Source organism: Canis lupus, chromosome 30 (genome assembly GCF_003254725.2).
Source record: "Canis lupus dingo isolate Sandy chromosome 30, ASM325472v2, whole genome shotgun sequence".
Classification (NCBI taxonomy): Eukaryota; Metazoa; Chordata; class Mammalia; order Carnivora; family Canidae; genus Canis; species Canis lupus.
In genome coordinates this window covers 17791480-17804705 of record NC_064272.1, presented here as the reverse complement: position 1 = coordinate 17804705, position 13226 = coordinate 17791480, and the positions used below count along the sequence as shown (strand labels likewise).

The window sequence follows — 13226 nt, the reverse complement described above, 5'->3', positions numbered from 1 at the left end:
ACTCGTACTCACAGGAGCTGGAGTGCCAGAGCCTCCTTACTTGCCCAAGAGGACGGGCATCAAGACCTCCTGCAGGAGAACGTCAGCCCAACAGCCATCCTCGGAAGGCCGGCCAACAGTAAAGATGCATGGGAAAGGTCTTCATTCCTCTGACACTTATCAGATTCCTCAAACCCATTATAACACATTACGCAGATTTTCTCTTTCGCTTGGTGGCTTTGGGTGCCAGGTAAGAAAGTTCTTGCTTTGCTGTAAAAATAATCTTTGGTTATCGTAAGCTTGGTTCCTGTCAGGTCCACAGAACCGTTTCTTCATGTTTTGTCAATTCACCTTTATGGCCAGACTAGACAGTACTGGTGGGATTTCAACTGTAGGAAATTACTATTTTTATGGGTAAAAATGGTGAAGTATTAACAATTTTATATGGCTTCATAGAGCAGGATAGAATAATTACAGGAAATAAGCTTGTTCCTGAAGGGGTATGTAAGAAAGTTTAGAACACAGGAACTAAAGGGATATTTCAAAAAGTCCAAGTCTATAGAATATTTGATAGACTTTATTGAAATTATTTCAGTATGATGTGGTAAGTTCTAAATGCCTATAGTACAGTTTTCAAAAGAAACTTCACTATTATGAACCAAGTTTAATGACATTTGAGCATCAGACTTTGGAGCTGAATTATAATGCAGAAGAGATAAGAATGACCAAATTAAAATGACAGAAAAATCTTTGCTAATATGTTTTCTTGATTAAAAAATAGTATAGAATTTCTTTAGTAAGCAAGTCTTGTGGTGAGAATTATCTAGAAACATGAATGCTCAGTGAAAGGTGACAGAGAAGATAGTTCTGTAGATCATTAGACCCCAGAACTTACACCCTTGTCTGAGGGCAACAGGAGTTGTTCTGGTACGTCCATGAGTTAGGCTCGTGGGTGCCATGTGGTCAGTTAATGCTCTGCAAACATGAAGTGGCTATAAGGGCATCGTGCCAAGTAAAATAAGCCAGAGAACAAGTACTGTATGATCTCATTTATATGACTATCTAAAAAAAACTGAACTCAGAGAAACAGAATAGCCAGAGGCAGGGGCGGGGAGTGGGTGAAGGTGGTCAAAGCTATAAACTTCCAGTTAGAAGATGAAGAAATCCTGGGGACGGAATGTACAGCATAGTGACATATTAACCATACCTTATTACATATTTGAAAGTTGCTAAGAGAGTAGATCTTAAAATTTTTCATCATAAGCAAAAATCATTTTTTTTTTTAGCTGTGAGAGGTAACAGTAACTAAACTTGGGGGTAGATATTTTGCAATATATACATGTCCAATCATGTTGTACACCTTTAATACAGTTATGTTAATTATATCTCAATAATATTTTAAAGACTTATGAAGTTGGGATAAAGGAACAAAAGGATAGGACTGAACTTACTGCTAAGGATTCCAGAGAAAGCACAGCCCTCAGATCTGCAGGAAGAGGAAGTAAGACACGCTCTGGGAGCACAGAACCAAAAATATCAGATTTTATGAAACCTCATGAGACTATTTTATTTTAATGGCAGCAAGGATTAAATATAATGTACAACAGAACAGGATTAACATTTTATCAAAACATTTTTTCTTTTAAAATTTTTATTTTATCATGGAATCCCCTTTTTAAGTGAAAATACATCAGATACTGTCAATGGAAAAACAATTTACAAAGTTCTATTTACATGTAACTTTTCCAGAGTGCACCTATTGCACAAAGGGAGTATGTGGGTTACTTCATTTAAATAGGAATTTGCAACTTAATGACCAAGATAATTTCTCCTTGAAATTACTAACAATCTGCTAGTTTTTTTTTAAAACACAAAATGTTTATTTGGTCTTTTAAATGACAGGCACCCTTTGGAAATGTATTTTGCCTATACTTAAGACTTCTACTAGATTTAAGCTACAAGTTTATAGCACCAAAATCCTTTTTAACAATATCAGTATTAGTTATTAATATTGCTTTTTTCAATACATACAATTTCATGTAGACATACTTGCAAAATTAGAACTTCAGACAAATAGGAATGTAAAATTTTACAAAATGGGGAAATTAAAAGATTCTTTAAAAAGGCAATTTAAAAATGCAAAGAATATCCTTTGATGAGATAACTAGATAAGTTTAAACTGGTTAGTGTACAGAATGTTTTAAGGTCTTAGAAAATCTTTGGTTTTAAAAAAATCAAGACTATTTCAGAACCCTAATCTATTACAACATTTTAAAGCTATACAAGAACACTGGAAGTTACTGAAAGGTTAGGTGCCAGAATTTTAAAGATCAAAGTAAACATCAGTTTTCTCCCTTGTAATTACAATTCTTGACTTTCTGTCCTCAATTGGATCAATGTTCATCTTTTTAAAGATATTTATGAAGAAATGTTTCTTCAGCTATAAAATGAACTGTCATAGCTCAGGACTAGAATGGTAGAAGCAAAACACTTCTTCCTACTGTGGTAAGTAACAAATGAAAAAGATCCTAGCCTCAAGTACATACATAGACTGTGTAGGGCCCCATCTATGTATATTTTTTAAAAAAAAAACTCACAGTAGAAGGGGTAACATACTTCTCAATTCATTGACTTACAGGACAGTGCAAGCAAGGAAGCCTTGCTGGAAGTATAACGGGTAGCCTTAGACTCTCTCCACACTGACTCTCCACCCTGCTGCAAGTGTACAGTCTCTAAAATCAAGAACATTTCCAAAGTTGTATATGAAGAGACACACACACAAAAACACTTGCTAACTTGGAGAAAATATATATCAGTTGTCTCTAACTGAAAAGTAATAGTGCAAAGTCTGTCTTTGGCCCCTTGGAAACACTGGATACTGATTTAACACAACAAAGACATTCGGTTCTTATAAGGGAAGCTTTGGCCTGCTGAGGCGGCCTATAACCAGAGCACAGAAGACACTGCCTACCTAGCTCATTAAGTAAACTGTCCAGCCCAAGCCAAAGGAGTAACATTTTGTAATTCAATTTAAAAAATCCTTGCCTAAAGAATCAATAGACCTATCCCCCTCCTCTTAAATGGGGTTCTTCCCTTTACTCCCTGAAAATGATATAGCCAGGCCTGAATTCTTCCTGCCTGTCTCCTGTAGCTGTGATAGCTCTGCGCCCTTCTGCTCCAGGAGCTGCCCTGAGCCAGGGGGTGAATCCAGGTTCAAATCCCGTCACTCCGCCTGCACTGGAGGCAGCCTTCACCATGCGACACTGTTCAAGTGTTCATTTGAATACTGTGAGCAGGAGTAGTAGGAAGAAACTTTTCTCAGGAGAGATTACTTTTACACCATGTGGACCAAAAAAGATAAGATGAAAGGAAACATAATAAAAATTAGGCTTATTATGAAGGACAGTTTTCCTTACTGGTCAGACAATTTGTAGTGAGCCCTGAGTCACTACTGTCTTTGCAATTCTGCAGCACATGCACGAATTCTCACAATACTGTGCAACAGTAATTCATACCCAGGCCAGTTTCTAATTTACAGTAATCATCAGTTTTGATGACCATTTTGCAATATGCCTCAAACTCCAATTCCATCACGTTTATTATCTTTGATTACACATGTTTAATAGCCTTTTTTTTCTTAAATTACCAAGAGTTGGCAACATGCCTTTTACAGGGAAGAAAATAGCTTGCCTACTTACATGCTTTTTATATGACCTTTCACAAAAATTTAATAATGCCCAATTAAGATAAACTACAATGAATTTAGACATTTTGAAACGACGTATGTAACCTGGCCGTGCTGATGGCTTTGTTTAAACAAGTCCAGGTGTTTCTGACGCACATACGCCAGACAAGTGCAATGACCTGGAACATGCAGAAGGCACCTTTCTCTCTCCCAGAGATGTGCTTTTACTCCTGAACAGATGACCTGATTTGGAGTCCTCTGTTTTAAAATCCTGGCATTTTGCTTTCTTGATAGAGGCAAAAAGCATACTCTTGCCAAGTTCACGTATTCTAAAACATGGAAAGGGCTCCCCGTGATGGAATAAAGAAAGCTTTGATGAATGTCTTGTACCTAACAGGTACAATAGCAATTCTCATATCAGTAATGTCCCTTTTTGATTTTAAAAAGATTGGTCCCTAAAATGTTCATATTCTACATAAATGATTTCCTAAACTTCTACATTTGTATTTTTAAACTCATGACTCATCACAAACCATTTAATTAATAAGCTAAATTAAAATTGATTTTAGCAGAAGAAATGTTATAAAATACAAAATACCACCTACTATTGATTTTACAATTTGAAACTAATAACAAACTAGAAAGAAGATACATGTAGTTTAAAAAAAAAAAGATTTCCAGTCTTTTCCCTTCTACCCAGGAAAATGTTACATCTGACACCACCAACATGAGCTCTTGGTGACCTCTTAAAAGTCTCCCAAAGATTGTATCTTGGTGGACTTACTGGTGGTCTCCTTCAACTCGTCTTTTGCGAACTGTGAGGAAAAAAAAGAAAGGTTAGAAATCCCTGTTACTTTGTACAATGTTAACTTGCCTGTAACCAACAAGTTTCTATATAATCAATACAGTTAGAGTTGCACATAAATGTCCATTTGTAGTTAAATAAAAAAATAAAAGGCCATTAAAATGGAATATTCACATCCTTCATCATTGCCATTTCCTTGCTGAGAACTGAGAGGTTTTCAAAATGAGAACCATGTGTCCTCATCTCACCTGAACTCCCACAGGAGTGGGGGAAATCTAAACTACTGCTCTGCAGTCACCTTCACATCACTGTATCTGTCTCATTTATTATTATAAGCATTGATACCTATTAAAACTGACTTATACACATAAAAATAAATTCACAAAAGATATGGAAGAAAAAATAAAACAATGACTTATAAATTTACTGTGTTAAATTCTGAAGTGACATTCAGATAGCTGGGAAGAGAAAGTACTAAAAGTAATGATTTGCATGCTCTCCTGACTAGGCACTGCAACCTATTTAGTTTGTGAAAGAACATGCCATTTTACCATTTTATTTTTTTCATTTTACCATTTTAAAGGTAAATGACTTGCTACCGCTTTCCAAATTTTCCTTCTACTGTCTCCTACAAAATGAACCATGTTCTGACAAAACAAAGTAATGAACTCTCAGACCCTAGCGATGTGGTAAGATCATATCTGGCGATTGTATAAACTGGACACCGAAGTGCTCAATCAACTAGTTCAACGGATGGAGTAAAAGAAAGGTGCATATGTTTCAGGAGCCCCCAGCCAATTCAGACTGGTGACCCCCAAACCAGCAGGCCGTACTCAGAGTAGGATAGATAGGGCCTTCAAGCAGACATTCAAGTTTACGCGTATTAAAGCTTGTCCAGCCATTGGCTGGGTGCCTACTAGAAAGTAAAAACCAGGAGAGCTAAAGTATCAGGTTTCCATGAACCTTTTTATACTTAGCTAATTAAGTACAACCTTCACTCTAATTTTAGCCCATGTTAACGAAAAGCAAGTTTTGCATGTTTACTGGGAAAAAAGGGGAAAAAAATCAAAGACTTGAGTCCCCAAATAAAAATCTAATTCATATATATAGAGCTCTGAAAAACACAAATATTTGAAAAGCTAATCACATTAGCCCTTTAGGGCAGAATATTTCCAAGAAAATGTTGAATTGCAGCAGAATTTGGATGTTATCGACAGACCATTTCAGATGTTAAAACGCATGTTATAAAAAGTATACATATAAAGGAGATCTGTGACCGTGGAGCCAACAAAAAAGGTACGAAATGATGTGGTTAGCTGGTGTCAGGACAGTAGTAGGAGACTCGAGTTCAAGCAACTACTGCATGTGTGCCACAGAACCTCTCTGCTGGTAACAGCTAGGATGCTTCTCGGCTGGGGAGATGGGAGTAGGTGGGATTATTTCAATGAATAGGAAACAGTGAGAGGTAAGACATTATCAAAATCAACACTAAAGATCTGATATAGGCCCATTTGCAAGGTGAAGAAAACCTATATGCCCAGGAGATACATGCTTCAAGTTTCGTACAGGTCTGACGGGTCTTTCTGGTGGCTTCATGTTAGACTGCAGGTAAGAAAGCGGCCTTTATGCTGGCCGCCCTGAGCTGGCGCAGAGGTCAATGCGTGGGGCTGGAGAAACCAGCTGAAGCTGCCATGTGCACGCGCAGCAGAAGATTGGGCAAAGTGCTGGGCCTGCCTCTTTCTCACTCGGTGCCCTCCTTGCTACCAGCAATTCCTCCGTTCAGCCCCTACAGGAGAGGCTTATAAATTTGGCCCTATTAACAATTCCTTGGCAATATCTTGCCAAATCCCACTTCATTAATATATGTTCTCAATACTTTATGATCAATTGCAAGTAAGTTCTAACCTCATGTCCTATCCCTACAAGAATAGAAAGTAGAGGTTTTTTTTGAAGTATCCTTTTAATCAGACATTCAGGGGCCAATAATGGCTCTCAAATGCCTCTCACAAAAAATCCAAAGAAACTAAGTTTCTTCTCATCTCATTTCAGTGCCTTCTAGAGGCCAGCATTCCCACTGAATCTGGTGGCAACATTTTTCCATTGTGTTAGCTTCAAGCATCAAGTTCTTACTGAAAGTTTACTTCGGAGGCAGCATCCTGCAGTGAGAGTCCATTTTCAAAACTGCAAGCTGCCCTCAGCATATAGATAACTAGCTTGATCCCAAATGAGAGCTTTTATCCATGTAATTCCCCACTCCACAAATGTCTTTATTCTCATTTCATGTCTGAAACTCTGGCTTGGTTCAGACCTAAACAGCAGGAAGTGGGGGTCTTGAGAGCTACCCACACAAAAAACTGCTTTCTCCTGGTTTTGCTTTGCATCAGACTGCACCTACAGTGTGGCCGCCTCACCCTCCATTACACACGGACCCCTCCTCACTAAGCTGCGGTGTCAACATAAAGCAGCCCAGGAAACAGTTCTCCGGGGTTCTCTCATCTTTTGGTACACTGTTGATTCTCGATGGAAATAGCATGACTGCAAAGGACACTGCGAATCAACAGTACACCACACACACCAATTTTCTAAAATGCAAGAGGCTAAAATCTTCTATGGGAAACTAAGTCATCAAAGACAGAAAGGTTTCAACTAATGCTCTTCACAGTGATCTGGGTGAAGGCAAGGAAGCTGTAACTTTTCAGCTTTAGCAACCTTTAAGGAGGGATCCCTGGGTGGCGCAGCGGTTTAGCGCCTGCCTTTGGCCCAGGGCACGATCCTGGAGACCCAGGATCGAATCCCACGTCAGGCTCCCGGTGCATGGAGCCTGCTTCTCCCTCTGCCTATGTCTCTGCCTCTCTCTCTCTCTCTCTCTCTCTCTCTGTGTGTGACTATCATAAATTAAAAAATTAAAAAAAAAAAAAACCTTTAAGGAATGCAAACTTGAATATGGCTGAAGCTTAGAAGAACTGCATCACTTTGAAGTGTTACTCCCTTTAAGAAGTCTTACTTTAATTCTTGTCTAAACACATCTTTAAAATATTTCAAAGACAAACACCAAACTTAAAAGAGTCAATTACTGGAAACCTGTAGAAACAAAACTACATAGTATTCTTTAATTCAGCCTTGGCTGGAAAACTTATTTCACATAGAAGCACAAGCCTCAGCAGTATTTTCAGCAGGAACCAGGGAAAAAATGGGCAATGGCTGACCTTGGCGTATATGTACAGCAAGAAGACAAACTGCCCAGTCGTGGCTGTGCAGGGAGACCAGTAAGGATGATAGACACGTGCCACATGCTATAAAACCTGGATCAAAACTATAATGCATATTTTTTCATGTAAAAATTAATTTCTATCTAGGCCTGCTTGATAAAAAGGGCAAAAAATTTTCCTGAAATGTTGAAATATTTGATAGCTCCAAGAGGGGTCTTGTAACTGAGAACAAAATATTTGTTTCAGGAAGCATTTATCACATTTATGGTAGAAAATTGTTCACTTAAAGCTGTGAAATGTTCGTGACAGAAGATTTCACTCACCCAGTAATCACTACCACTGTGTGTAAACTCAAACTCTAATTCAATCAATATAAAAAGGACTATGCAGATTTTAAAAACAAAGGCCAGAAAAATCTGTGTTGAAGTTTATTGTAAAAATGTTTTAAAATTCCTCTAATACATTAGCTTAATGACACAATTCAGAAATTTGATTATGAAATGCATATGTCTTACCTAAGTCATTGTTTTTTGTTATAGCATTAGCTGCCCTGGTTCGAGGTCCCTGCTGTGTAAACTGATATCCAAATTTAAGGATATTTGTATTTTCCTCAAGCATCTTGGCCATTTCCAATTCTACAGCTGTCCCCAGCTGCTGCCTCTGGAATAATTAAAGAGCAGTATTAATAAACTAGATCAAAATACTTTTCAAGGTAAGTCAAGACTGAGACATTCACGTACATGCTGATTCTGTTGGTCATTTAAAATTTTCCCAATTCTTACAATGTACACACATACTTAAGAGAAACAAAACTTTAAAGCTCAGTATATGTTCATAGAGACATCAAAAAACTGGATTACCACAACAAGATACCACTTCATACCCATTTTTTTTTTTTTTTTTTTTTTTTTTTTTTTTGTTTTTTCATACCCATTTTTATAGGATAACTATAATCAAAAAGACAATAACAAGTGTTGGCAAAAATGTGGAAAAATCAGGAACTTCACACATGCTAGGACAAATGTAAAATGGAACAGTTACTATGGAAAACCACTTGGCCATTCCTCAGAGAGTTAAACAGAGTGACCATGTGACCTAGCAATTCCACTCCTAAGTATGTACCCATGAGAAATGAAAACATTAAAAAACAAACATATCTTCATATAAAAACTTGTATGTGAATGTTCTATCAGCATTATTCCTAATACTGAAAAAGCAGAAACCACCCACATATAATATTTCAGCCATAAAAAAGTATAACTATTAATCTATACTAAAACATGGATGAACCTGCAGAATAATTTGCTAAGTGAAAAAAGGTGGATACAAAAGACCACATTAAAAAAAAAAAAAAAAAGACCATATATTCTATCATTGCATGTATCTGAGCTCTCCAACCAGGCAAATGTGTAGAGACAGAAAGTAGCTTAGTGGTTGCCAGAGGTTGGGGGGAGGGCTTTTGAAAACATTCTGGAATTAGTGGGGATGGCTGCACAAGTCTATAAATATGTTCAAACCCATACTAAAAATATTAAGTTAATATTCTGGATGCTTCAAATGTCCTCATCTCCTTTTAGGCCACCACCTTCCCAAAAGGCTCCCCCAGAAGACCCCCTCCTACCTCCTGAGTCCCAAGCCCCTCCATGGCAGAATGGGCTGTGGCTTCCTCAGTCACTGCTGTAGAGCACTAACCTGATTGTCAATCTTGAGCTCTGCCAGGGTTTCATTATCTCTTAAAGCATCAATCAGTGCTAGAACCCCAACTCCTGTAATAAAGTTGGACTCCATATTTAAGCTCTTCAAATTTTTGTTCACTCTCAACATATCTGCAAAAGCCTAGAAGTTAAAGAACATATTTAGAGATAAAATTGATGGTGTCTATCACATACTCTACCTGCCACAGACAGATACAATAATTAGCATAACTGCTTTGATGTTTCTCATTAGATTGTTTTGGCTGGACACACTATGTCACAGGCCTCATGTGTATCTACTTTTCACACATACCCTGTCACAGAAGTTATTTATTTATTTATTTATTTATTTATTTATTTATTTATTTATTTATAAAAATTTTTTAAAATTTATTTATGATAGTCCCAGAGAGAAAGAGAGAGAGAGAGAGAGAGAGAGAGAGAGAGAGAGAGACATAGGCAGAGGGAGAAGCAGGCTCCATGCACTGGGAGCCTGACAGGATTCGATCCTGGGTCTCCAGGATCACGCCCTGGGCCAAAGGCAGGCGCTAAACCGCTGCGCCACCCAGGGATCCCTGTCACAGAATTTAGATGTGTCACATGTAATCCTCTGTTGGTGATATTCTCTGCTGCTATTCATGCTATTATGTTCACTGATACCCTAACTCCTCCTACTTTCTCCTGTGTCTCACACTTTCTCTAAGTTTCTATGTAGGACTAACTTCATCAAGGTCTCTTTGGAATAACTTTTCTTACTTGAGTCCTACTGCAGCTGGGTTACTGTGCAGCCAAAATGAAGATAATTTATGGACTGATTTTCAAGGCTGAGATGGGAAGGGATGCCTAAGGCAGACGCCAGAACTTAAAGTCAAGTTAAATGAAAAGGCAAGAGGGGGCAAAGATTCTAGAAACAAGTTGGGACAGATACCCATACACATGTACTTTTTATTGGTAACTACTAGCTATGTAGAACAAATCCCTTACCATCCATCTGTATATATACACATTTCTTCAAATATTACTGGTGGCTGATTATTTGACTAAGTACTGCTCTGTAGATTTAGAAATAAAACATAGAAGTCCCTGCCTGATGGAACTTATATTCTAGTGGGGGGGGGGGGGGCAGGATAATAAGATGGTAAAAGGGTTATAGATGAAGAAACCAGGTAGAGAGGAGTGCTGGGGGGAGGGGCAGAGGTGGGGTTGCTAATTTATATCAGGTGGTCAGGAAAGGCCTCACCAGGTAGGTGACATTTGAAGAATGACTCAAAGGGATGACATAAAACGATATGAAATATCTTTAGGGAGAGAGTTATAGGCAAGAAAAAAAGGATAAAGGCCCCAAGTTAGGGGCATGCATGGCTTGTCTGAGGAAGAGCAAGAGGCTGTATGTCTGCTGTAGAATGTAAAAACGGGCAAGTAGTGGTGCCTGGGTGGAGCAGCTGGTTGAGCATCTAGCTCTTGGGGTTTCAGCTCGGGTCTAATTTTGGGGTCATGAGACCGAGCCCCGCATCAGTCTCTGTACTCAGCAAGGAGTTCCACTTGAGATTCTCTCCCTCCGTTACCCCTCCACCACTGCACACTCACTGCTCCCTTTCTCTCAAATAAACAAATATTAAAAAGAAAAAGGGGGCAAGTATAAGACCACTGAAAAAAATCACTGATTGTGATTTTTATTGTTAGTGAGATGGGAGCTGCTAGAGGGTTCTGAGTATACGAATGAGGTAACTAAAGTTTTTTTTAAAAAATCCCTTCTGATGCTATATAAAAAAACTGGCTTTGAAGTGGGAAAGATGGGACACAGGCAGCTCAGTAAGGAGGCTACTGCAATAATCCAGATGAGAGAAGATAGTGGCTTAGACTGACTAGCATGGTAGTTGAGAAATGGTGAGAAACGGTTAGATTCTGGAATATCTGGAAGACAAAGCTGGATATACACTTAACGTTGTTGAGAAAGGAAAGTCAAGGATAAATCCATTTCTTTTTGTCTTGAGCAAATAAAAGAATTAAGTCTTTTGGTGAAACAGGCAAGAGTGGAAGAGGAGCAGGTGTGAGATGGAAGCCAGAAGTTTGGTTTGGGACTACATGGGATGTCTGTTAGACAGCCAAGCAAGGTGTTAAGTAGGTAGGTGGACATGAGCATGGAGTTCAGGAGAGGGGTATGACCTGGGGAGAACAATCCTAGGAGTCAAAAACATAGCAATGCAAGAGAGGGACATCATCCAAAAAGTGAGTGTAGACAGAGAAAAGAGGAGGACCTAGGACTAAGCCCTGGGCCATTCCAATGCTTTGGGGTTAGGGAGATGAGGAGGAACCAACACAGGGACCAGTGAGGATGTTCAGTGAGGAGGAAGGAGAATCAAAGGGAGTGATGTTGGGAACCCTGGGTGGCACAGCAGTTTGGCGCCTGCCTTTGGCCCAGGGCGCGATCCTGGAGACCCGGGATCGAATCCCACGTTGGGCTCCCGGTGCATGGAGCCTGCTTCTCCCTCTCCCTCTGCCTATGTCTCTGCCTTTCTCTGTATGACTATCATAAATAAATAAAAATTAAAAAAAAAAGGGGCGGGGGTGATGTCCTCAAAGCCAAGTGAAGAAAAAGGTTCATACCATGATCAAGTGGGATTTACTGCAGGAATGCAAGGTTGACTTAATATGCAAAAATTAAAAATGTAATACATCGAATTAAGGCCAAAACCCATTGACCACCTCAATACATACATGAAAAGCATTTGACAAAATCCAATACTGTAGATCCATAAATGGAATCCTCTGCAGATGTTAAAAGAATGGTGTAAAACTTTATGTAGTGATATGAAAAGATCTCTAAGATATACTGTTCTCTGAAAAATTAAGTGGCAAAACAGCATATATTGTATGACTTATGTTTTTAAAAATTACAGGGAGGAAAAATAGGAAAAAATAAACATAAAATAGTAAATAATGCTTTGCCTAATAGTGAGCTAAACACTGATTGAAAAAAGAAAGTAAATTGTGATCATAAAATCAGTTTAGCCACCTCTGTAACATGCCAGCGTTTTAATTTCAGTATTATCAGTAGCAGCTTACTTACAACAGCAACAGGATCATTGCTCCGGGTGGCCGCGAGACTGAAATATTTCACATGTGTGTTGGTTTCCAAAGCTTTTGCAAAATCTTTTAGGGTTGGAATTGGGATATTCTTGAAAGACAAAATATGACATTTTAGTTTTCAGGAAATTTGGTCCATTAATCAAATGTGCTTACTATTTTTTCATTAAATGTATTCAGAAACTATATAAACAAAACATTTAGTCTACAGGTGAAAACAGCCTCCTTCATATCTATTTCATTTCTCTATTATGGTACATTTGCACAAACTGCTGGCCTACAGCAGAGTATGTATCACTATTTCTCTAGCATTTTGATTAAAATATTGTTCATTATCCTACACTTAACTATTTGGATTATAAAACGTCAACACCTGAGTATTCAAAATGGATCCACTTTTCTAGAGAGAGAGAGAGATGTTACTTAGTTTAAGCTACAAGGCATTAAGAGAGATTAACCCTGCATTACCTGAAATGTGGAAAGATACAATTTTAGAAGGCACTAATTTCTCCCTTCAATACCAAGACTGCAATTCCCTGTAGTCTGGTTATTTTCAGGTCTTTATTATTGATTTAGATATGTAAGGACTGAATTTTTTAAAGTTAAGATTAGTGATCAACTAGGAATGTTAGCTTTTTCCAAGGCTTGCTTTCTTCTGCTTACAGGAAGGAACGCCTGCTAAAGGAGCACAGAGGTCTTATTCCCTATGTTCTTGTAATTCCCAGATGCTCTCTCAGCCCTCAATTCAGATAAATCAAGATTTAAAA

At 38.3% G+C, this 13226-nt stretch overlaps 1 protein-coding gene across 1 annotated transcript in view; it reads right to left on the bottom strand.

Annotated features, from left to right (window-relative positions):
* Positions 1-1520: 1520 nt before the first annotated feature.
* Positions 1521-13226, bottom strand: part of TMOD3 (tropomodulin 3) — an 84688-nt gene continuing 72982 nt past the window's right edge. Inside the window, exons 7-10 of the mRNA XM_025472780.3 lie at positions 12443-12550; positions 9371-9514; positions 8194-8338; positions 1521-4479 (exon numbers count right to left, since the gene is read on the bottom strand). Of these exons, the coding sequence (XP_025328565.1) occupies positions 4445-4479; positions 8194-8338; positions 9371-9514; positions 12443-12550 (432 nt within the window). The 3' untranslated portion in view covers positions 1521-4444. The remainder of the gene's footprint in view (positions 4480-8193; positions 8339-9370; positions 9515-12442; positions 12551-13226) is intronic.